Here is a 25,135-nt window from a genome sequence, read left to right on the forward strand (position 1 = left end):
AAAGGCATTAAGTGGTTCAAGATTTGAAGATCTAAGGAAGCAGCTTGGAGTCAAGTCGAGATATGATTAAGGAGGAGTGTTAAACTATAATCTAATCTCTCCTTGATACATTTACATAAGTTAGTTATTTATGTTATTACACAAAGAGTTGTAACTCTTCAAGTTGTGTCCTTTAGTATAAAGAGTTGTGTCTCTTATACTTGTATTGATTCGATCTCTATATAAAGATCAATCATCTGTTGTAAACAAAACAACCGAATCTCAATAATACAAAAGTATTTTCAGAAAAGTTTATAAGCCTGAAACGTCTATCTTATTCTTTCTCTCGAACTCGTGTGTAACACATTGTGATCGTTGTGTAACACAAGCGGTTGGTAAAAGATTAACAACAACTTGAGATGGGTTGTTGTTAGAGTCATCATCACTCCTAGTGGCCTCTTCTTTCTCATCCACAAACTCCACGAAACCCAACATAAATCCCCATAAACGCGTCGTCGTAGGAGAAGACGACAAAGAAGCTCGTGGCGTCAAGCTTGTCCTCTCACTCCTTCTGTACCGCACGAACTGGCGTATCATCCTGAGAACAAACACCAAGAACGCAGAGACAGTGATCGCAACGCAGAAAAGGTACAACCCTTCGAAGCTCTTGAGATGAAACTGGTTTGGCTCTGGGTGGTTCCAATCTGACTTCTCTCCGCAGCTCTTCTGGCATAGCCATTTCTTCAGAATCCTTTTCTGCTCTCTCGTCTCAGTGAGTTTCAAGATCGCTGTTGACATGTCTATAGCCAGTGGAGAATCTCTCTTAAACGCCTGTTAAAAACAAGAAACAAGAAACAAAACCTCAAACTCTTCTCATTAACAAGACAAAACACGCAAAATTGTACTCACAAATCCCCAACCGCGGTTCATAAACGGCTCTCCGACAATTTTGAAACCAGTCCGTTCCGCTAAGAACAGTTCAATGTAAGGGAGCTCGTCAACAATAGCAGCTACGCCTCCCAAAGCGTTTGGCCCTAGCTTTAGTGCCCTTTCATACTCCTCAATCGAGTCAAGTGGGACCAGTCTAGACCGACCCATGCCAAGACTGTGATGAAGATTAGGTGCTAACAAAAAGAAAAAGTTAGGTTTTCTCTTTTCGTTTTTATATTTGTGATTTTTAGATTTTGATGAAGATTTCACTATACCACCTGAAGAAAATGAAGTGAACGATGGTAGAGAGAACCAAAATTTGTCGATGTGATATGGTATTAGTTATTTCCGTTATTGACAATTTATTACAATGATATTTCTCTTTCGTTTATTTTGGATTTAAAGTTTAATGTAAATATTTATAAATTTTATGTCTTAACTCTTTTAGATGTCATAACTCTTACCTTGTTACAGAAAAATTTAAATAGTCTAAACTATTGTTTGATATTTTCTATGTCAAATGAAAATAAAAATGTAAAAACTAAAGTTAAGTATTTTCTAAATGTTTTTTTAACATAAAATATATAATATCCAAACTATTATTTTATGTTTTAAAAGCATTTAAAAAATATTAAACTTTAATTTTTATATTTTTATTTTCATAGCTAATATATTATTATATAATAAAATTAATTTATTTATTTACCCGCGGTTCATCCGCGGTCGACCCAATGACCCAGCGACCCAGTAAGTCGTCCGGTTCAGTATCCAAATCGGGTTTAAAAACATTGGTTGATAGGATCTGAATCTGACCCAACCTTATTTTTCATTTCAGTTCAGTTTGGTTCTTCAGTTCCAAATAAACGTGTTCAAACTTTCCGTTTTCTCTGGATAAATCCGAACCTAATATTCCATCATACCTCTGTTTTTTAATGCAGCTAATTTACTTTTAAAATTTGTATTGACTTCTATTAAGAAAATATCATTAAACTATGCCTTAATGTACGTAAATGTAAACCTTTGGTCAAAAAATAATATGTGTGTGCATGTACATGAAACCATAATCATATTCTGTTCAGGTTGCTTTCAGCAAAATGGTTACAAGTAAATTCATTATACTTTCGATCATAGTGATTTGAACGTTTACTTGGAAGAGAATAAACATCTAAGTTTGGATCGAGCTTCTTAAGAGTTGAATCATCATCATCATCTATAGCTCTTCCTTCAACTTCTTAATTTTGTACGTTTTCTCGGTGATCTCTTACAAAGTTTTGACTTTGTGATAAACACTCGAAGAATGTAACTCAGATTCTGCTTGATACAATCAAAAACGGCACAAAAAGTCAAATGTACAACTTGTGATTTATCATATCATCTACAAGGGTCCGGACAAACTAGTAACATTCTGCTCATTTACTCTTACTCTCTCTATCACAGCACTGAAAGATCACATTCTAAACTTCTCTATTTTGGATTAGTATTTACATTTTTAAGGAGTTGTAACAAGAAGATTATCTATCAACCGCTTGTTGAAACTTCCACAAGAGGTGGATTTTCAAACTACTCATCTCTTACTTAAAGAAGCTTCACATTCTCAACATGGTTGAGATAGGTGTAGAATCTCTTACCCGTAAACGCTTCTGGTCCTTGGATTCCAACTTTTGTGATCGTCTTTCTCTCCACGTTGAAGTAGATGACATAGGAAGGCACTCTTTGGGACCAGGGGGCCAAGACGATTTCATTTACACCAACCATTCCAGCAATGCACATGTCCTCTGAAACTACATCCTCCCAAGAAGATGGTAATACATATACATGCTTGGACCATTCTTGTTTTGCAGCATCTCGTAGAACCCACAGCTCAAGACTTGTTCTTGATCGAGTAACATCATGAGAATCTCCAGACATAAGCAAACCTAGTTTCCCATCGTAGTTTACTAGAGTTGTTGAATCAGGCATTGCTTTACCGAACTTGACAGAGCTGAACTTCTCGGACCTCAAATCGAAAGAAACTACCATAGAATTCACTGAAGATCCGACTGCTCTAGCTGCGTAGTAAAGAACACCACTGATGCATATCCACTGACTTGAAGAACGATGTGGGATGCAACACTCGACCAACCTCCATGACAGTTTCTTGGTTCCTAATGTCAGAACTTGGTGCCTCACAGAGTGACCACTTACATACGAGCTTTCCATTGACAACACCTTGAACTCTTTCGCAATGGGCTCATATCCAAGATAGCTCTCGATTCCAAACCTCATCCTCGACTTCAATGTTGGTAAGATCAAAGACTGTCCCGTGCTAGGGTTACATATCACCGGGACATACGCTGGATTTATCCTCCCCTCCAAGATCCGCTTAGCTCCATAACACAAGAAGCCATTCGTACAACCAAATAACTCATAGGAACTTGGGAAACACGCAAGATGATTGGAGGCTACAACATGCGAGTTCTCTTCCGGATTTTCAGGCTGAGGCGACAAGATGAAGACATACTTACTGACGCTGTGATCATTGCAGGCGAAAAGGAGCTGAGGACGAGCGCAAGATTTGGTCAAGAAGAAGTCTGTGAAATCTTGACGGCGAAGCATGGAGGACCAGAGCTTGCATGCGCAACGACATCTCGCTATCGCCTTCGACGGCAGCCTCGAGAAGATCTCCATAGCGAGCTCGTCAGGAACCGGCAATGAGTTCCGATGAAGTGACGTCATCGATCGTGTAGCGCGCCGTGATGTCATGGCTGAGTTCGTATCGTTCGTTTTAGAAAGACGGAAGAGTTACGAAGAAATAGAGAAAGGTGGTTTATAAAGTTTCTCGCTGTTCTTATACCTAAAAAAAATAGAGTCTGCATGATGAAAGTAAAGGTTATTTTTATTCTTAAATTTATCTTCATGTTTTCTCAGTTCTAACGGTTATTTTTCTTTGTAACAAAAACTAGAAAACTTGTTTGCAGTGTCTTTCATACAAACGGTTCAAACTTATTTCTAAGTAATAAAATTTAATTAAATAATTAATCACAGTTAATATATTAGTATTGTTGAGTATTTAAACTCAAATCATTTTTAATGTTTAAACTTTTCAATTAAGTTTGATTTGGGTAAAATTCTCATGTACTATAATTAACTTGAAAACTTTTAACTGATTAGATTACGGTCGACTGGTTTTCCCGCTACCACCCGCAAACATAGCTTTTGCGGTTAGTAGCGGTTGTCGGTGGTTTGCAACAATCACTCAAATCGCTCTAAACCGTTTCAAACCGCTCAAAATCTCATAAATTCAAAAGCTGACTCCAGCTAGCGTTTGCGGTTGAAGACGGTTGCGGGATGGTAAACTTTTTTTCTTTTTTTTTTAAAACAATATATATACAAAAGTAAAAAATTTTAATAAAAAATTTAAAATTGAAAATTATGAAAATATTAAAATATATCTATTATATTTAATTAATATTATAAAATTTTATAATAAAAACAATTTCAATAAATTTTCAAAAATTAAAATTATAACTTTCTAAATATAAATTTTATATTTATTATAATTTTATGATTTTTGATATTTTTATAATTATATTAAATGTAAATATTATTAATTTATTATTTGACTGTTACCGCATTTGGTAGTTAACCAATCATAACTCATAAGTCACCCGCAAACGCACTAATTTTTAACCGCAGTACCAGTCGTACAAATCTCTTAAAACCACTAAAAACCGCAACCGCCCGCATCCACAAACTCCCGCAACCGCAACCGCTGCGTTTGAACCAGTCAGGTCCTAAACGTCTACGTTATCCGTAAAACAAATCGATGTTACCTGTAAATTTTTAGTTTAAAGATTTTTACATAAACCAAACTTAGTTCAAAGATTTTAGCATTAAAATTCCTTAAATTCAATAAAATGTGATGTAAACATTACATTTAAAATTTTCAAAATTAGCACTTCAAACAAATAACGCAAATAAATAATTTTTATTTGCTTTAAAATTAACCCTACATAAAATGCATTTTAATTTTTTTTTTGCTAAATTACATGCTTATTATAAATTTGTGATTCCCCATACTGTTGCATTTCAAGCTGGTCTGTCTCAACAAGAATAAACATCTCAGTTTGGATCAAGCTTCTTAATAGTTGAACCATCATCATCATCATCATCATCTATAGCTCTTCCTTCAACTTCTTAATTTTGTACCTTCTCTCGATGATCTCTTTCAAAGTTTTGACGTATGGATAAGGCACTCAAAGAATGTAACTCAAGATTCTACTCCACACAAACCAAAACAGCACAAGAAATAGATATACAACTTGTGATTTATCATATCATCTACAAGGGTCTGGACAAACATCATTCTCTGGCAAGCTTAAGAAAACTTGTGCTCTCTCTATTACAGCATTTTGTAACAAGAAGATTGTCTATCATACCCTTGTTGAATCTTCTACAAGAGTTAGTTTTTTTTAACTAAGAAACACGCTCCAAATGAATACTACACTTGTCTCTCACTTATAAAATTGCTTAAAGAAGCTCCACATTCTCAACATAGTTGAGATAGGTGTTTATCATCTCACCCTGAAACGCTTCCATTCCTTGAATTCCGACTTTTCTGATCGTCTTGCTCTTGACATTGAAGTAGATGACATAGGAAGGCACTATTTGGCAGTGCGGGGAGAAGACGATTTCTTTGGTACCAACCATTCCAGCGATGTACATGGGCCCCGTAACCAAATCATTCCACGAAGGTGGTAATACGTATACACGCTTGGACCACTCATGTTTTGCAGCATCTCGAAGAACCCACAGCTTAAAACGTTTACATGTTCGAAAAACATAACAAGTATCTTCCGACGACATAAGCAAAGCTAATCTGCCATTGTAGTTTATCATAGTTGCTGAAAGAGGCAGCGCTTTACTGAAACCTCCCAAGAGCTTCACAGAGCTGAACTTCTCAGACCTCAAATCAAAACAAACTACCATAGATTCCCGTGAAGAAGACCTAGGTTCTGCAGCTATATAGTACAAAACCCCACTGATGGATATCCACTTACTTGAAGAACAGTGTGGGATGCAACATTCGACCACCCTCCAGGACAGTTTCTTGGTTCCTAATGTCAGAACATGGTGCTCCTTACCATCATCACATACAGACAATACCTTGAACTGTTTCGCAATGGGGTCATATCCAAGATAGCTTTCCACTCTATACTTGTCTTTCGAGTTCAATCTTGGTAATGTCAAGGACTGTCCTGTGCTGGGGTTACATATCACCGGCAATTTTAGCCTCTTAAAGAACCAGTCAGCTCCATAACAGAAGAAGCCGTTGGTACAACCCAATAAGCTATAGGAAGTTGGGAAACGCGCGAGGTGATTGGCGGCTACAACATGCGAGTTGTCTTCCGGATTTTCAGGCTGGGGCGACGAGAGGAAGTGAATCTTGCGGCGGTAATCATGGCAGGCGAAAAGAAGCCGAGGGCGAGCGCAAGATTTGGTCAAGAAGGAGTCTGTGAAACCTTGACTGCGAAGCACGGAGGACCAGAGCTTGCATACGCAACGACATGTCGCTATAGACTTCAACGGCAACCTCAAGAATATCTCTGTAACAACCTCAACAGGAAGCGTCAGTGAGTTTCGATCAAGTCTGGTCGTCGATCGCGTAACGCGCTGAGAAATGCTTAGACCACCCTTCTGCCGCTTCATAGCGAGATACTTTTAGAACTTCTCTTAATACCCTGAAACAAAATACAGTTAGCCACAGATTCTACCAGATAAACGATCAATGTCGATTTTACAAATTGCAGAAGAACGAACATGAGGCACATTAATGTTTTCAGCATTTCTTACCTCGAATTCACTGTCGAATGTTTGGACTGGAATTGCCGTAAGAACAATCGTAAATCGCAGTTAGGGATTAGAACTATCCCCAAAATCATTTGTCGGGATAAAAGAGAGTGAAGTAATTTTATATGGGCCTTTTGTGGGCTTACACAATATTAAAAATGATGGGTTTACGATGGGTCTGACCTGAATTTTATTAAAAACTAGAATGCTCTCCACAAACTAGTAACATTTGCTGGGCAAATAGACCGAATCCAAAAATCCCAACCAACATCCGGTAAAAATGAATCTGAATCCAATATAAATCCAATATAAATACCGAATAGATTTTGTGTTATACTATTTTATCTTATGCGCATATTATCTGAACCGAACTTAAATGGATATCTGATTTGAACCCGAAAATTTTAAAATCAGGAACTTGTACTAAACATAATCTCAATTCCTAATATGTATCCAAAATACAATAAGATATTAATGAACATCTAAAATAATATCTATTACATGAACATTAATGGTTGAAAGTGGCTATTGAAACTCGAAGGTTTTAGATTTTAGTTTTGTTTTCGATGAATGATGTTTCTCGTGTCATATGACATGAGAACTTGGTTTTAGTTTTATGCTTTCATTTTTAGTTTTCTTAATATTAATAATTATGTTTACTTTTCGTTTGATTCTGAATGATCATGTTTGATGTTTCTTTCTTATTTTTTAATTGATTTTACTTATATTTTAGTCACAAAATATGTATAAATCATGTATTTTAAAACCAAAGAACAGATTTTACTTATGTTTCGGTTACAAAATAAATATAAACCAAGTATTTTAAAACCAAAGAACCGATTGGAATTCGAACCCGAAAATACATCGGATTGTACCTGTTCTTTAAAGATTTACTAACCCCAAACCGAATCCACTAGAACCGAACCAAGCTTCCATATGACCCGAATGTGACTGATTTTGATAAATCCAAAAAATCGAAATCCGATTAGACAAAACCGAAACCTCACTGGAATCCTAAATGTCCATGCCTAATTTTTTTCATTTCATGGATCTAGAAAATCATACTCTCTCTCTATCACAGCACTGAAAGATGACATTCAAAAGCTTCTCAGTTTTGGATTAATATTTAACTATTTACAGCATTTGTAACAAGAAGATTGTCTCTCATCCCCTGGTTGAATCTTCTACAAGAGGTTGATTTTCAAACTAAGACGCTAGAAAAAAAAATGAAAACTACGTTTGAAATGCTTAAAGAAACTTCACATTCTCAACATAGTTGAGGTAGGTGTTTAGCCTCTTACCCTGAAACGCCTCCATTCCTTGGATTCCAACTTCTCTGATCGTCTTGCTCTTGACATTGTAGTAGATGACACAGGAAGACACTCTTTGGAAACAGGGGGTCAAAACAATTTCATCTACACCAACCATTCCAGCAATATCCAATCTATCCTCAACTACACCCTTCCAAACTGGTGGTAATACGTAAACATGCCTGGACCACTCATGTTTTGCAACGTCTCGAAGAACCCACAGCTCAAAACTTTTACATGATCGAGTAACATAATAATCTTCCGACGACATAAGAAACCTAATCTGCCATTGTAGTTTGTCAGAGTTGTTGAATGAGATCTATTGAAACGCCTCAAGAGGTTCACAAAGCTGAACTTCTCAGTCCTCAAATCAAAACAAACTACCATAGATTCCACCGAATATCTGATTTCTTTAGCTATATAGTACAAAACGCCACTGATGCATATCCACTTACCAGAAGAATAATGTCGTATGCAACATTCGACCAACCTCCACGACAGTTTCTTGGTTCCTAATGTCAGAATATGAAACTCCTTACCATCATCACTTACAGACAACACCTTGAACTGTTTCGCAACGGGGTCATATCCAAGATAGCTTTCCGCTTCAACCCTGATCCTCGTTTTCAATCTTGGTAAGGTCAAGGACTGTCCTGTGCTGGGGTTACATATCACCGTGACAATCCATCGATTATTCCACCCCTTCAAGATCCGTTCAGCTCCATAACAGAAGAAGCCATTGGTACAACCAAACAGTTTATAGTAACGTGGGGAACGTGCAATATGATTGGTGGCTACGACATACGAGTTGTCTTCAAGATTTTCAGGCTGAGGCGACGAGAAGAAGTGTATCTCGCTGCGACCTTCGCATGCAAAGAGAATCTGAGGACGACGAGCACAAGATTTGGTCAAGAACAGCTCTGTGAAATCTTGACTGCGGATCACGGAGGACCAGAGCTTGCATACGCAATGGCATCTCGCTATGGACTTCGACGGCAACCTCGAGAGTATCTCTGTAACGACCTCAACAGGAAGCGTCAATGAGTTACGATCAAGCGTGGTCGTTGATCGCGTAACGCGGCGAGACATGGTTAGACCACCCTTCATGAAGGAGTATGTTCCCTTACGCACGCTCTGTGACAAAGACATTAAAATTACATTACTAACCTGAAACACAAACATTCTAGAACCAACCAAAACTTCAAACAAAAGTTCGATTGCATCCAGAAACTAAATACAGTTCTAGAACTTAGCCAGAGATGATGTCACATTCACCAGATGAACGATCGAGATGAAACAACAATCTACCAAAACAACAATTATGTTTTCAGCATTTCTTACCTCGAATTCACTGTCACTAGGTTGAATTTTTGGACTGGATTTTGCAGAAGAACAATCGTAAATTGCAGTTATGGTTTAGAACTATCCCCAAATCATTGGTCGGGGAAGATAAAAGAGAGTGCTGTAATAATATATATTTAGTGGGTTTAGAACATCAATTTATACAATGGGTTTGACCTGAACTTTATTTTAAAAAAAGTCGAATTGCTATTTAATTCTACTCATTTTATCGACAAGGACAAGATAAAAAAAAGGAGCGACGTGTCTTAGTCGAATCGGTGCTGGACCACCGTACCACCGCCGAGCATCACCACGTAGCATTCAAAGATAACATAAGCTTGTCTGTTTTTTATGAGTATTTACATTTGTAAAGAGTTTGTAACAATAAGATTAACATCCACAACAGGTGGGCTTTTTCAAACTAAGGTACTAGAAAAAATAGGAAACACACAAAATGAAATAGGTGTTGAAAATTTTAAACTGATCTTCTTTAATGGATTAGACTATACTTCTATATGTAAAACAAATCAATCTTAGCTGTAAATTTTTAGTTTATGGATTTCTATATAAACTAAACTTAAATAGGAGATTTTAGCATTAAAATTCAATCAAATATGATGTAAAAATTATAATTTAAATTTTAAAAAATTAGCATTTCAAACAAATTACGCAGATAAATAAACTATATTTGCTTCAAAATCTACACTACTAGTACTTAAAATACATTTTAGTTTTCTTTCTTCTAAATTGCATGCTTATTATAAATTTATATATGACTAGTGGTATTCCGGCGCTACGCGCCGGTTCTTATATTTTATTTTTATCAAAAAAATATTTTCCTGACATTACAGTTTTACTGTTTAGAATAAAATCATAATTTACTATATGAAAATGACAAATTACCTTTTAGATTTCTCATATATAATTAACTAACTAAAATGATGATGGCTTTTTATATCAATTATTGAAAATGAAAATGACATATATTCATTTCTAAATTGTTGAAAATATATATATTTATATATATGGCATTCATATTTTTATGGTGCAATCATATTTATATGGATATCTAGATTTCATTAGTTAAACATTAGATGATAGAAAATATATGTAGTTTATATATTATTATTTTAAAATAATTGAAAATATAAATTTTATCTCATATTTATTTTAAATATATTTATAATTATTTTCATTTCTAAATTAAAATATTAAATGATATAGTGTATATGTAGATGATGCACTATCACTAAAAGAGAAAAATGTAACAAAAGAAGCTATTAAGAATCTTTACGCTATTATTATATTAAATATTGTATTAATATATTTGAGCTAAATAATTAAAAGAAGAGAAATATGAGACAATTCATAAATATTAATATATCTTCTCAGTTTCTAAAAATTGTTTTGATTTAACTTAATGGTATAAGAATATGATATTTATTTGACATATTTTATAGGTGGTGGTAAATCTTTACAAATATAGAGTAAAAACTTTTAATTTTGTAAATGAATCCCTTATATATATTAGAGAGATCTTTTTTGTAAAAGTGTTTGAGAGTACTTTTGATTATTGTTATTTTATGTTTGACATATATTTAGAACTTTTAGTGTTTTAAGATATATATATATATATTTAGTTTAATTTATATCATTTTTAAAGAGTTAATTTGTATACCAAAAGCAAATTTGAAAAAAAAAACAGAGACAAACTACATAAACGAATACGTTTTTGTGATGTTTAATTCTTTTTCGAACACGTTTTCGAATTCTTTTTATTTGAAGGGTTTACCTTTTCGAATATAATATTGACGTTTTTTCCAAAATTCTCAAATGTCTAAGTACAATGCAGAAATCTACATACTCCCCATTTATAAAATGAAAAGTTGAAATTAGTGAATGTAATGTGATTTGTCTAAAATATAAAGAAGTTTGTAAGCAGTCAACTGATGTTATTGGTTTTTGATCCTGGATAGTTAGTTGGGCATAGAAATACACCTTTTTATTTACAATCCGAAAAACCCATAGGAATCTTGCGGAAGAGATGGTAGATTTCTTTATGAAAGCTGGCAACATAGAGACGGTAGATTTGAAACCCTAGATTTTACTTAATCATTGGAGCTTTCTTTAAATCGACGTCAAATGAATCGATAAGAAGAATTGAGAAGGCATAAGGTACCTGTTGACTTCGCAGCAGGAGCCAGAAAGAAGCAATGCTCACATGGGAAACTATGTGAGGAGAACATTTTACCTTTTTATATTATATGGTTAAGTAATGTGGTTATTTCATCTTTAAATATTTTTAGATTAATGTTTGTGGACAACGTTTTTTGGTTCTTGTGAGAAATGTGTTTTTATTTTATTTTTTGACATTCAATATTTTATGAAAGTAGCTGTTTTTAACCACAAAATGTGGATCTGTTACCTTTTTCTCATATCTTTTTGCTATTGTTGCTCAAGTGTAACGTTATGTCAACCTTGTATTAATTTTCTGCTGTAACAGTGACGTAACCACCTAGGTCCCATAACAGCCTCTGTATCCAGTAAAACCTTTAATTACATCCAAAGCCACATAACTAACCGAGACAGGAAGCATTAACTTATTTTACAGTAAAGCTTAGGAGAGTCAAATCAAGACATAAATTGGAGAGTCGACGAATGTCCAAAACATCAAAATCCAAAACGACTACGAAAGCAGCTGAAAAACAAATAACAGGCTAAAGACAGCCTAAAGTGTTTGAGTTTGTGTATCAGAGTATAAATTTTGGAGGCAAAATCTACGGTGAAAGTTTAACACCTCGTTTCTCAACATCCATCCTGCTCTTTGGAACTCAACCCCATCTCGCTCTGTGGAACTCAACCCCATCTTGTTTATTTTCTTTGATCCTTTCTTCTTATCTTCTAAGTCTCGCTATATTTGCTTTCATAATTCTATTTATTATCATCTTTTTTTTTCCTCCTCCATACCTTCTTCTGCAACTTCACCCTCCAAAGTCCAAATCACTGGTTCTTTTCAAATACTCAACTCAGTTGTGTATTTTGTATCACAACTGATCCAAGCATCTCTTAAGCAGAACTCATAAGCAAGTCAAATTATAAGTATTTTCTGCAGGTTCAAAGCGTTTCCTCATAACTAATCTTGACAGGCTTCCAACCTTCTCTAACTTCCTTGTTCTTTGCCTGACGCTTGCTTTCTATTGTCCAAAAAATAGCACTCGAAGAAGTGTGTATAGCTTCGGACTCATCCATGAAACTAACCTTCTGAAAGTAACAGATATTGTTTGAATTTCCAAGAAGAACCCATAAGCCTTCTTCTCTGTTCGTAAGGCGTGTGAGGAATAATAGCACATAAGAATCCATTGGAAAGTTTAAGAGTGATCCAAGCTTGAACTACGGCCTTCTGTTTTGCAAGTGACTCTTACTTTTAGAGAAGGGAACAGTTTAGGACGTTCTTTCAAGTGAAGCCTCTTAAAATTTTTAGAATGACTAACGTGCACCAGGAACAACAGTAGAAACTTAAGGAAACCAAATCATATTGATCTGACCAATCCAAAAACAATTAATATGTGAAAGAACATATCCTACAACAATTTTAAAGGAAAATTCTTGCCACCATTAAAACCTAGTTACCCAGTAATCAATAACCTATATAGCACCTATAAGCATTCCATCATCGTCATATCCTACAAATCAGTTCTGATCTGAATCTATAAGCAATTACTTTTCCTGCGATTGGGTTGCAGTGGATATTAAGTTGGGAAGAAGGTAATTTCGAGGCCAAAGTGGTTTGTTCTGCCTTGGAATGTTTGAACTTGTTCACCATCTGTAAGTCAATTTCTTACTAAGACTTGCTGTTATAATTTCCCCATCCCTTATCCCCACAACATTATAAGTTATAACATCAGATTTTCACAAAAATTGTCAGAGAAAAAGGTTAAGAACAAAACGTCCAAAGTGAATCGTTCGAAGAATTGACGTTTTTCTTTTTCTTTTTGAAGAGCCTGCATCAGATTTCATAAAATAATTAGAATAGGATGAGAGCAAAAGGGATTAAACTGGGGCCGACAAAATCATTATGCGGAGCCTTCTTAGATCTGAAGCAAAACAAATTCTCACTGCATATCAAACCAAAAAAATTTGCAGATGAGGATGAAAGACTTACTGGTGTTTTTATGCAGCATGAATACCCGATTTAAAGCTTGAGCGGATGGCATATCATAAATGCATAGAAGCTTGATCGCCTACAGTTTCTGAGAAAAGAGATAGTCATCATCGAGAAAAGTGGATAGAAAAGCCCAATTAATTTCTTCAATGGATAGCTGTCTGACATGTCAAAATATAATCTTTTTATTGGATGATTTTTAGTGCAGACGTGGAGGGCCTCACCATTGAGTATATGCTGCTTTTAGTATAGTACTCTTTTTCTTTTTGAAGAGCCTGCATCAGATTTCATAAAATAATTAGAATAGGATGAGAGCAAAAGGGATTAAACTGGGGCCGACAAAATCATTATGCGGAGCCTTCTTAGATCTGAAGCAAAACAAATTCTCACTGCATATCAAACCAAAAAAATTTGCAGATGAGGATGAAAGACTTACTGGTGTTTTTATGCAGCATGAATACCCGATTTAAAGCTTGAGCGGATGGCATATCATAAATGCATAGAAGCTTGATCGCCTACAGTTTCTGAGAAAAGAGATAGTCATCATCGAGAAAAGTGGATAGAAAAGCCCAATTAATTTCTTCAATGGATAGCTGTCTGACATGTCAAAATATAATCTTTTTATTGGATGATTTTTAGTGCAGACGTGGAGGGCCTCACCATTGAGTATATGCTGCTTTTAGTATAGTATACTCTTTTTCTTTTTGAAGAGCCTGCATCAGATTTCATAAAATAATTAGAATAGGATGAGAGCAAAATGGATTAAACTGGGGCCGACAAAATCATTATGCGGAGCCTTCTTAGATCTGAAGCAAAACAAATTCTCACTGCATATCAAACCAAAAAAATTTGCAGATGAGGATGAAAGACTTACTGGTGTTTTTATGCAGCATGAATACCCGATTTAAAGCTTGAGCGGATGGCATATCATAAATGCATAGAAGCTTGATCGCCTACAGTTTCTGAGAAAAGAGATAGTCATCATCGAGAAAAGTGGATAGAAAAGCCCAATTAATTTCTTCAATGGATAGCTGTCTGACATGTCAAAATATAATCTTTTTATTGGATGATTTTTAGTGCAGACGTGGAGGGCCTCACCATTGAGTATATGCTGCTTTTAGTATAGTATAGATTCACATAATGTTGCATTCAAACTGGTCTGTCTTGGACTTCACGGTTCAAACCTCGGAGTTGTATGCTCTAATGAATCACAACATCTTCATTTCTTAATAATAATCGTCCATTCTGCGAGTTCTTTGAGTCGGCCTCTTTAGCTTTTGATTAAGTTTGCACATTTTCCAATTGTCAAGTACGAACGATTAAACAATTGGGATCATCTTGCGGCCGGCCTTCCCAAGTTTTCTTTGACTCTTGATATAATAGAGGTATGCACATTTTCCTTTGTGACTACTCAATTGACCACACCTTATTTGACTAGGTGCTTTAAACGTCTACTTGGAGACGCAGATAACAAGAATAAACATCTAAGTTTGGATCAAGCTTCTTAATAGTTGAATCATCATCATCATCTATAGCTTTTCCTTCAACTTCTTAATTTTGTACCTTCTCTCGATGATCTCTTACAAAGTTTTGACGAATGGATAAGACACTCAAAGAATGTAACTCAAGATTCTACTCCACATAAACCAAAACAGCACAAGAAATAGATATACAACTTGTGATTTATCATATCATCTACAAGGGTCTGGACAAACATCATTCTCTGGCAAGCTTAAGCAAACTTGGGCTCTCTCTGTTACAGCATTTTTGTAACAAGAAGATTGTCTATCATACCCTGGTTGAATCTTCTACAAGAGGTAGATTTTTAAACGAAGACGCTAGAGAAAAAAAAAAGAAAAGAAACACTCCAAATGAATACTACACTTGATGTCACTTGAAATGCTTAAAGAAGCTTCACATTCTCAACATAGTTGAGATAGGTGTTTAATCTCCTACCCTGAAGCGCCTCCATTCCTTGGATTCCAACTTTTCTGATCGTCTTGCTCTCCACATTGTAGTAGATAACATAGGAAGGCACGTACTGGAACCAGGGGGCCAAAACGATTTCATTTACACCAACCATTCCAGCAATACACATTCTATCCACAACTACATCCTTCCACAGTGGTGGTAATACGTAAACATGCTTGGACCACTCATGTTTTGCAGCATCTCGAAGAACCCACAGCTTAAAACGTTTACACGTTCGAAAAACATAACTAGTATCTTCCGACGCCATAAGCAAACCTAATCTGTCATTGTAGTTTACAAGGGTTGTTGACTGAGGCAGTGCTCGTTTCAATCGCGAGAGATTCACAAAGCTGAACTTCTCAGTCCCCAAATCAAAACAAACTACCATAGATTCCCCTGTAGAAGACCTAGGTTCTGCAGCTATATAGTACAAAACTCCACTGATGCATATCCCCTTACGAGAAGAGTAATGCGGTATGCTACATTCGACCAACCTCCACGACAGTTTCTTGGTTCCTAATGTCAGAACATGGTGGTAATACGTAAACATGCTTGGACCACTCATGTTTTGCAGCATCTCGAAGAACCCACAGCTTAAAACGTTTACACGTTCGAAAAACATAACAAGTATCTTCCGACGACATAAGCAAACCTAATCTGCCATTGTAGTTTATCATAGTTGCTGAAAGAGGCATTGCTTTACCGAAACCTCCCAAGAGTTTCACAGAGTTGAACTTCTCAGACCCCAAATCAAAACAAACTACCATAGATGCTCCTGAAGAAGACCCAGATTCTGTAGCTATATAGTACAAAACGCCACTGATGCATATCCACTTACTTGAAGAACGATGTGGGATGCAACATTCGACCAACCTCCATGACTGTTTCTTGGTTCCTAATGTCAGAACATGGTGCTCCTTACCATCATCACATACAGACAATACCTTGAACTCTTTCGCAACGGGGTCATATCCAAGATAGCTTTCCACTCTATACTTGTCTTTCGAGTTCAATCTTGGTAATATCAAGGACTGTCCTGTGCTGGGGTTACATATCACCGTGACAATCACTGCTTTGTTCTTGCCCTGTCTAGCTCCATAACAGAAGAAGCCGTTGGTACAACCCAATAAGCCATAGGAAGTTGGGAAACGCGCGAGGTGATTGGAGGCTACAACATGCGAGTTGTCTTCCGGATTTTCAGGCTGAGGCGACGAGAGAAAGTGTATCTCGTGGCGGTAATCAGAGCATGCGAAAAGAAGCTGAGGGCGAGCGCAAGATTTGGTCAAGAAGGAGTCTGTGAAGTCTTGGCTGCGGAGCACGGAGGACCAGAGCTTGCATACGCAACGGCATGTCGCTATAGACTTCAACGGCAACCTCAAGAATATATCTATAACGACCTCAACAGGAAGCGTCAATGAGTTTCTATCAAGTCTTGTCGTCGATCGCGTAACGCGCCTAGACATGGCGGAGTGACGTTTCGGTCTGTGAAGAAGAAAGAGAAAAGACATGAAACTAAACTTCAAATACAGTTCTAGAACAAAAGTTCGATGCAACTAATCTTGAAATACAATTTAGAACTTAGCCACAGATTCTACAGAAATGTCACATTCTACCAGATAAACGATCAATGTCGATTTTACAAATTGCAGAAGAACGAACATGAGGCAAATCTTTATACACACAAATGTTTTCAGCAGTTCTTACCTCGAATTCACTGTCACAGCAGTAAGAACAATCGAAAATCGCAGTTAGGGTTTTGAACTATCCCCAAAATCATCTGTCGGGGGAAGATAAAAGAGAGTGCTGTAATAATATATGGGCCTTTTGTGGGTTTAGACTTTACTTAAAATGATGGTTTAACGATGGGTCTGACCTGAATTTTATTTAAAACGTTGATTTGCTTTTCTTTTTTTTTTCTTTTTTTTACCAAAAATGTTGATTTGCTATTTATACTATTATTTGAAAAGTGAATTTGCTTACTTGTCATCTTTCCTATAATTTTAGTGAATTTGTTTATTTGTCATATTTTTCATGATTTTAGGATAAATCATTAGTTTAATTAATATTATTATTTAAAAATTTTATGTTAATCTATATATTTATCATGATATTTTAAATCATCAATAAACATGAAATTATTCTACTGATATATAAACTATTTAAAAATATATTTAATATATAGTTATATGATATTTAAAATATTTAATTAAAAAAATAGATATTAACAGTTGATATTAACAATATCTACTGATAATATCATAATTTTGTTTATCATATATTTAGTTTACGACTTAATGACTAATATTATAGTCTATTTCTCTGATTCTTATTGGAAATATTGATCCAAGTATAATTATTATAAAAATTATACATAAGTATACTAATATATTTAATTTAATCGGTTTCTTCAGTTTATTCAGTTGAATCGGTTAATATATTGAACCATAACCATATATTGTGGCTTCTTAAGATAACATCCATCTGGTTTATTCGCTACTACCAAATCCAAATTATTTTCTCTATTTTGGTTCGGTTTTAAGTGGTCGGTTTTACCATATTAAACATCCCTAGGCTATTGTTATTTTGTTGACGTTTTATGGGTTGTAGTTTTTTATAATCCTTTCAGTGCCACTGAATTTCTTTTTGGTCCAAATAAAATAAGTGTTTAATTTCAAATCCAGATTTTCTAATTTGATTATTACTATGGAAAAAGTTTTGATCCAAAATTCACATCTTATATATAAAATATGAAATAAAAGAACATAGTTTAATATATTGATTACCAATATGAATGCTGAAATATATTTATAATACTGATTTAAAATTGTATCTGATTTAATAAGTTTTTTAATAAAAATGAACATTATAATTAAAAATTGTTATATGTAGTTTCCTATCTATTCTGGAAGGAGTTATGACACGATTCAGTGGTGGATGACTTACAACATTCCACCTTACCAGGTACCACCGCCGAGCATCACTCACACAAGTAGGGCTGGGAGTTTGAGTCGGGGGTGTGCAGATCGATCGAATTTGAGTCACGGATGTCCTCTACCCCGCGAAATTTTTTAAAAGTATATATTTGTAAAATAAATAAAAATCGTTAAAAATATATGAAACATTTTAAAAATTATATAATTTCAATTGTACCTTTTCTTGATTCTATATGAGGAAGTTTGACTTATGATAAGACATTCGAAGAATGTAACTCAAGATTCTATCGATGTAATCAAAGCGGCTCAAAAAATTAGATGTACAACTTGTGATTTATCATATCATCTACAAGGGTGTGGACAAACATCATTTTTCTGGCTAGGTTAAGTGAGATCTTAACCCAAAATATTAACATTCTGTTGATCTCTATCATAGCATATTCAAATATCACATTCTAAACTTGTCTGTTTTGGATGAGTATTTACATTTGTGAAGAGTTTGTAACAAGAAGATTACCTATATCATCCACAACAGGTGGGGCTTTTTCAAACTAAGATGCTAGAAGAAAACGAACACACACAAAATGAAAACTACACTCGTCTCTCACTTATAAAATGCTTAAAGAAGCTTCACATTCTCAACATAGTTAAGATAGGTTTTGAAACTCGTACCCTGAAACGCTTCCAGTCCTTGGATTCCAACTTTGGTGATCGTCTTTCTCTCCACGTTGAAGTAGATGACATAGTAAGGCACTCTTTGGTAGCTCGGGGAGAAGACGATTTCTTTTGTACCAACCATTCCAGCGATGTACATGGTCTCTGAAACCACATCCTCCCACGAAGGTGGTAATACGTAGACATGATTGGACCACTCGTGTTGTGCAGCGTCAAGCAGAACCCACAGCTTAACACTTGTACTTGATCGAGTAACATAATGAGAATCTCCAGACGTAAGCAAACCTAACTTGCCGTTGTAGTTTACCATTGTAGTTGTTGAATCAGGCATTGGTTTACCGAACTTGACAGAGCTGAACTCCTCAGACCTCAAGTCAAAACAAAGGACCATAGAATTCACTGAAGATCCATCTGCACTTGCTGCGTAGTAGAGAACACCACTGATGCATATCCAATTAGTAGAAGGACCATGTGGTACGCAGCACTCGACCAACCTCCATGACAAATTCTTGGTTCCTAATGTCAGAACTTGGTGCTCCACTGAGATCCTCTCACCATTACGCGAGCTGTTCATCGACAATAACTTGAATTCTTTCTCCATCGGCTCATATCCAAGATAGCTTTGCACTCCATACCTCTTTTTCGAGATCAATCTGGGCATGGTCAAGGACTGTCCCGTGCTGGGGTTACATATCACCGGCAATTTTAGCCTCTTAAAGAACCAGTCAGCTCCATAACAGAAGAAGCCGTTGGTACAACCATAGAATCCGTTGGAACGTGGGAAACGCGCAAGATGATTGGTTGCTACAACGTACGAGTTCTCTTCGGGATTTTCAGGCTGAGGCGACGTGATGAACACAATCTCTCTGACGCTGTAATCTTCCCTGGCGAAAAGGAGCTGAGGGCGAGCACAAGATTTGGTCAAGAAAAGCTCTGTGAAATCTTGACGGCGAAGCATGGAGGACCAGAGCTTGCATGCGCAACGACATCTCGCTATCGCCTTCGACGGCAGCCTCGTGAATATCTCCATAGCCAGGTCATCAGGTACCGGCAATGAGTTTCGATGACGTCTGGTCATCGATCGTGTAGTGCGCCGTGATGTCATGGCTGAGTTCGTATCGTTCGTTTTAGAAAGACGGAAGAGTTACGAAAAGAGAAAAGAGAAAAGAAAGGTGGCTTCTGTATTCTTATTAACTTAGGGCCTGACTGGTTTAACCGCAGCGGTTGCGGTTGCGGGAGTTTGCGGATGCGGGTGGTTGCGGTTTCTAACGGTTTTAAGAGATTTGTACGATTGGTTCTGCGGTTAGAAATTTGTGCGTTTGCGGGATACTTATGACTGGTTAACTACCAAATGCAGCAGCTGTTAAATAATAAATTAATAATATTTACATTTTATACAATTATAAAAATATCAAAAATAATAATATTATAATAAATATAAAATTTATATTTAGAAAGTTATAGTTTAAATTTTTTAAAAATATAGAAAATATTTTTATTTTAAAGTTTTATAATATTAATTAAAATTTAATTGATATATTTTAGCATTTTTATAATTTCACTTTAATTTTTTTATTGAATTTTTTTATTTTTGTATTTATATTGTTTTGGAAAAAAAAAAAATTTTATTCTCCCGCAAACGCTAGCTGGAACCAGCTTTTGAATTTATGAGGTTCAGAGCGATTTGGAGCGATTTGGAACGGTTTAGAACGGTTTGAGCGATTGTTGCAAAACGCCAGCAACCGCTACTAACCGCAAAAGCTACGTTTGCGGTTGGTAACGGGAAAACCAGTCATACCCTTAGCTAATGGATTTATTTATACAAACCGTCAACGCTCACTTAGCTTTCATATCTTTTATTTTTGTTACTTTCCTAAGTTTTTTTTTTCATTTTGAACTTTGGTAGTAGCGTCTTGCATTTTCTGCAAACTCTCTTCCTCCGAAAATGAGTAACTTTATTTATAAACTAGGGGTATTCCGGCGCTACGCGCCGGGTTCAAACATTGTTTTTTTTTTTTGAATTCAATTAGTTTCATTTTTCACCTATTAGTTGTTAGTCCAATCGAGTTTGAATTATTAGTTCTTGCCAATTAAGCATTAAGGGCCGTGAACTAATAATGGATTTTATGAGTACATGTTAGTAGATCTCAGGCTTGGAGTCATTAGCTTTCGACGTCATGTCAATGCGTTTGTTGTGTAATTCTTTTGTTTGTGGTTTTGTGTATAGTTTTTTGGTTGTGTGTGTGTTTGAGTGTGTATATGGGTGAGGGTATATTTTGTAATGCTTACATTGATACGAACACATGGGTTTGTGTTGTGTTATGTTGGTTTTTTTAATTTTTATGTGTGTAATGTGGAGTGGTGGGATCATTTGAGTATTAGTTTTTTTTTTTTGACATCGAAATATCATAAAAAATATTAGTTTTGGGCGGTTTTTCTTCAAATCATGTTTGAGTTGTGTTAGTGTTTTGTGGTAAATATTTTGGTGGGTTAGCTGTTTTTCTAATAGGATATGGGCTCATAATTGTTTTAATGAGCTCACAAGATTGTAGTTGGTGTTCTGATGGTTTGTGTTAGCTAGGGTCGGTCAACAGAGCTTAGTGTCTACATCAAGTTGAGAAAGTTGTGCATAGTCTTTGGGTTGTATTTTATTTGGGTGAGTATGTGTTGTGGTCGAACCTCTTGGGAATTGTTATTTTTAGTTGGAGACGTGAATTTGGACGTGCAATTGTCCTGACTTAGTTTTGGTAAAAAGTTGACGTTTAGAAATTAAAATATTAAAGTCATAAAACATAGTTCTCATGGTTGCTGGGAAGAGTTGTTGGGAATTTCTGGTTGCTTTATGGACTTCTGGATTTGAAGCTTCGTGTGTGACAACCATTTGAAAAGGGAAGTTATGTTAGCTTTGAATGTATTCGTAGTGTTTAAGGGTTTATGATATTGCGCGAACCTATTTTTCAAAGAGGTTGCTGAAAACCTTCGAGTAGATGATAGTAGTAACGCTGTTATCTTCCCCGGCAGTTGAGAAAAATAAAAAAACATGACCACAATAGTTGTGTGTTTTGTTATCTTCTGCCACCTGAATTCATGTATTTTATGAGCGCATTAATATAATTTTATCTAATTTCCAAATAGCTGATAGGGTTTGTTAGTAAAAGTGATAGGTCTGTGAAGTAGGATTTTTTTTTTGGGTTTGACTGTTAAATGTATACGATGGAAACGTTAAAATATGAAACCAATTAAAAAGTCCACCATGAAAAAGTAAACCATAGTGTTTGGTAGTTTTATTTTTAAACAAAAACATAGGACATGTCAGTCTTCTATCTGAAGCTCCACTTGTTCTTTGTTAGTCTGTGGCTTCTTGCCATAGGAACCTTCCCCCTTCACTGACCCGTCCTCGCTTATATTCCTCCCATCAATAGATGTTTGACTTGGATCTAATGGCTCACTCTTTCACCTGCAACATTCCCATTACCATCACTTTCACCCTGATTCACGGGACTGCTCTAGAGAACATGCTTGCGGCATTTCATTCCCACCCTGAAAATGTGACTCCCTAATCAGTTATCAGATACCATGTAAAGTTGCATAAACTTGGACGTTTATTTGGGACTTACATTAACCTCAAAATTAAGCTGAAGTGGGCATTGGTTGTTGTGAAAAAATGCGGGAAACAGCGAAACTCTGATGTATGGACTGAAGTTGAAGTGAGATAGACTCAATTGGAAGTTTAAGGTGCTCCCAACAATCTCCTGTAGGCATTGTGGGAGGTCCCAATCCTGGAAGTCTTGTGCAACATAAACCTGCATAAACAACATCATGTAATTTTATAAACAGCCATTTCCAATAATTAGAAAAGTATGAACACAAGGTGTTAACAAAGACGAACCAGGGTTTGCTGCGCAGATATTAGTTAGTTTAGTTATTACAGTGTCAAAGGCAACAAATTCAGCAATATCGGTTGTATCAGACATGGTCATTTGAACACAGCACCTAGCATATATTATCCAGTGTAATGTATTACTCTCGTAGCATAGGATAGTTTTGGATTTTTAAATTAATTGTTACAAAGTTTGTTGAGGGTAGATTACCTGATAACTAATTGCATTCTCCTCATTGGAGGGAGCACATGAAAATGATGAGAACCCATGCTGCAATTTGTGGTAGCACCATATTTCTATTCACTCAGAACACCAGTGAAAATGAACTCCGTAGAGTGTAGTTATTGAGATATTGTTAAAACACTTATTCGTCGGATTGAATTTAGGAATCTCAAATTTGTAAGGGTTCTCAGTTTACCTGAGGTTGAGATTTCAGCATGTAGTCATTAAGCTCTCCTAAGGTCATTCTTTTCAATCTTCTTCAGACAACCATGCTTCGTAGGGTTGAAAGTTGACCATTCCTCACTACTGCATACCCTAAACAACAGTCGGTATGAGTTAGTGTGCTGAACTAATTAGGTCACACTAAGTGGTAACTAAAGAAAGGTGTGGTTGTCCTTACCTCTCTAGATAACTTTGACCAGCAGCACACTCATTATCAAAATAGAAGTGAGTTGCTGAAGTTGCATTCGAAAGAGACGTCCTGAGACAATATCTAAAACAATGAGAAAATATTTTAAGAAATCCGTAAATATAATCTAAACAGGGCGATTCATTCATTACCACCAACCAATATTGGCTTGAAGTTAGTGGCAACCACCCACCACCTTCGGTTCTTGGCCCTATCCAGCAAACACACTTAGGCATACATTAGAGTGCCTGCATAGTCATTAAGGAACATTTTAATACATGTCGAGACATGGAAACATGCTGTATGATTAAGTTATTATGAAGTTTAAAAGTTGATGAGTAGATATATACCCTTCAATGATTATGGTGATCATGAGGCGTTGTGTACTCTGGCTCTCTTCGTTGTAAGCAGTTCTAGTACCCTAACTTACCAACAATATTTGTCAAAAAAACACATACCATAAAATTCCAATTGTAATATGAAATAATTTTATGCTGATTTCAGAAAATTGGAAATACGAAAGTAACCTGTAGACTCGTGTTTTCTAATACCAGAAATTGGTCGTAGTTCCGCAACTTGAAGCTCTACAGCGGGATCGGGTTGTCCATCTCAGACAGCTCCGCAAAGACGGTTTTGTTAGTGAAACGAATAGCGATGGGGCTATCGCTAAAGTGGAAGTTGGGGTTGCTACGGGTTACTTCACATACACTAAGCTCATACAAAGATCATTCACTTGGTAAGTGTTTGAAGATGTTCTGACGGTGCACATTAATTGACGCCTGAGGAACAAAGGATTTTCAGATAAAATCTTCCTAACATCATCGATAACAGAACGAAATTGTAATTAAAAATTGAAAAGAAAATACCTTTGCACCAAGCAGCAGTATATCAACCCCCATCATCTAACATTCAAAGCCTCCCAGAGACGGAGGAGTCTCGTCTGGACCATCTCCTTACGCCGTGATGCCTTCAAGTCGAAAATTAGTCAAATCAGGCGGCTGAAAGTAGGGGATTTCGCGAGGCCAGACCAAGATATATCTATACGCTTTAAGGAGCTTATGAACGACGAATTAATGCTGCAATGAAGAGGAGATAGAGCGATTAGTGGGTATTGTTGATTGAAAGACTTTAAGAGGAAGCGTTTCTTCGCCGGGGAAGTAGAAATGGTGGCGTTAGGTCTTGGATGGCTGAATAAGTTCAGATTACGACTGCATCGACCGGCTCTCAGATTCGCAAGCAGAGTGTATGAATTCGCCATCTGAGAATATTGCTTCTAGGAGATCGTATGTTTGAGCAAATCGTTTCAGTTGTGAGGTGAAGGGAAAGTGAGGGCCGATATTTATAGATGGAGTTCGAGGCGGTTTGAGAGTGAACAAAGAGATAGATCGAAATCATTATGAAGGAAGAGTGGGTTATTGAATGGAAAACTCAGATTAAATGTAAGAGTTAAGATTCAGGGACATTTTGGCTTCATGGTTTTTCTTGCAGGATGG

General features: G+C 36.0%; 5 protein-coding genes, 1 long non-coding RNA gene and 1 pseudogene across 6 annotated transcripts; all 7 read right to left on the reverse strand.

The window, feature by feature from the left end:
* Nucleotides 1-253: 253 nt before the first annotated feature.
* On the reverse strand, nt 254-1,315 carry LOC125608275 (glutamate receptor 3.7-like). Its single transcript, XM_048778394.1, has 2 exons — nt 889-1,315; nt 254-810 (listed from the first exon to the last, which is right to left on the reverse strand). The coding sequence occupies exons 1-2, from the start codon at nt 1,075-1,077 to the stop codon at nt 292-294; spliced, it is 708 nt and encodes a 235-aa protein (XP_048634351.1). The 5' UTR covers nt 1,078-1,315; the 3' UTR covers nt 254-291.
* Nucleotides 1,316-1,661: 346 nt separating this feature from the next.
* Nucleotides 1,662-3,936, reverse strand: LOC106450105 (putative F-box protein At2g19630). Its single transcript, XM_013891766.3, has one exon. The coding sequence runs from the start codon at nt 3,649-3,651 to the stop codon at nt 2,485-2,487; it is 1,167 nt and encodes a 388-aa protein (XP_013747220.2). The 5' UTR covers nt 3,652-3,936; the 3' UTR covers nt 1,662-2,484.
* Nucleotides 3,937-5,198: 1,262 nt separating this feature from the next.
* On the reverse strand, nt 5,199-6,849 carry LOC106427617 (putative F-box protein At2g19630). Its single transcript, XM_013868337.3, has 2 exons — nt 6,742-6,849; nt 5,199-6,629 (listed from the first exon to the last, which is right to left on the reverse strand). Exon 2 carries the CDS (start codon nt 6,595-6,597, stop codon nt 5,419-5,421), a length of 1,179 nt encoding a protein of 392 aa, XP_013723791.2. The 5' UTR covers nt 6,598-6,629; nt 6,742-6,849; the 3' UTR covers nt 5,199-5,418.
* A 980-nt stretch (nt 6,850-7,829) lies between these two features.
* LOC106447082 lies at nt 7,830-9,553 on the reverse strand (annotated as a pseudogene).
* Nucleotides 9,554-15,221: 5,668 nt separating this feature from the next.
* LOC106427624 (putative F-box protein At3g23960) lies at nt 15,222-17,345 on the reverse strand. The gene is made up of 3 exons (XM_048778396.1): nt 17,227-17,345; nt 16,175-17,004; nt 15,222-15,798 (listed from the first exon to the last, which is right to left on the reverse strand). The coding sequence occupies exons 2-3, from the start codon at nt 16,983-16,985 to the stop codon at nt 15,455-15,457; spliced, it is 1,155 nt and encodes a 384-aa protein (XP_048634353.1). The 5' UTR covers nt 16,986-17,004; nt 17,227-17,345; the 3' UTR covers nt 15,222-15,454.
* A 1,180-nt stretch (nt 17,346-18,525) lies between these two features.
* Nucleotides 18,526-20,244, reverse strand: LOC125608276 (putative F-box protein At2g19630). Its single transcript, XM_048778397.1, has one exon. It carries the CDS (start codon nt 20,233-20,235, stop codon nt 19,075-19,077), a length of 1,161 nt encoding a protein of 386 aa, XP_048634354.1. The 5' UTR covers nt 20,236-20,244; the 3' UTR covers nt 18,526-19,074.
* A 2,106-nt stretch (nt 20,245-22,350) lies between these two features.
* On the reverse strand, nt 22,351-23,541 carry LOC125608277. The gene is made up of 4 exons (XR_007339243.1): nt 23,222-23,541; nt 23,020-23,123; nt 22,748-22,933; nt 22,351-22,670 (listed from the first exon to the last, which is right to left on the reverse strand). It is a non-coding gene; the product is annotated as an uncharacterized LOC125608277 (long non-coding RNA).
* Nucleotides 23,542-25,135: the final 1,594 nt, after the last annotated feature.

Source organism: Brassica napus, chromosome A4 (genome assembly GCF_020379485.1).
Source record: "Brassica napus cultivar Da-Ae chromosome A4, Da-Ae, whole genome shotgun sequence".
Taxonomy (NCBI): Eukaryota; Viridiplantae; Streptophyta; class Magnoliopsida; order Brassicales; family Brassicaceae; genus Brassica; species Brassica napus.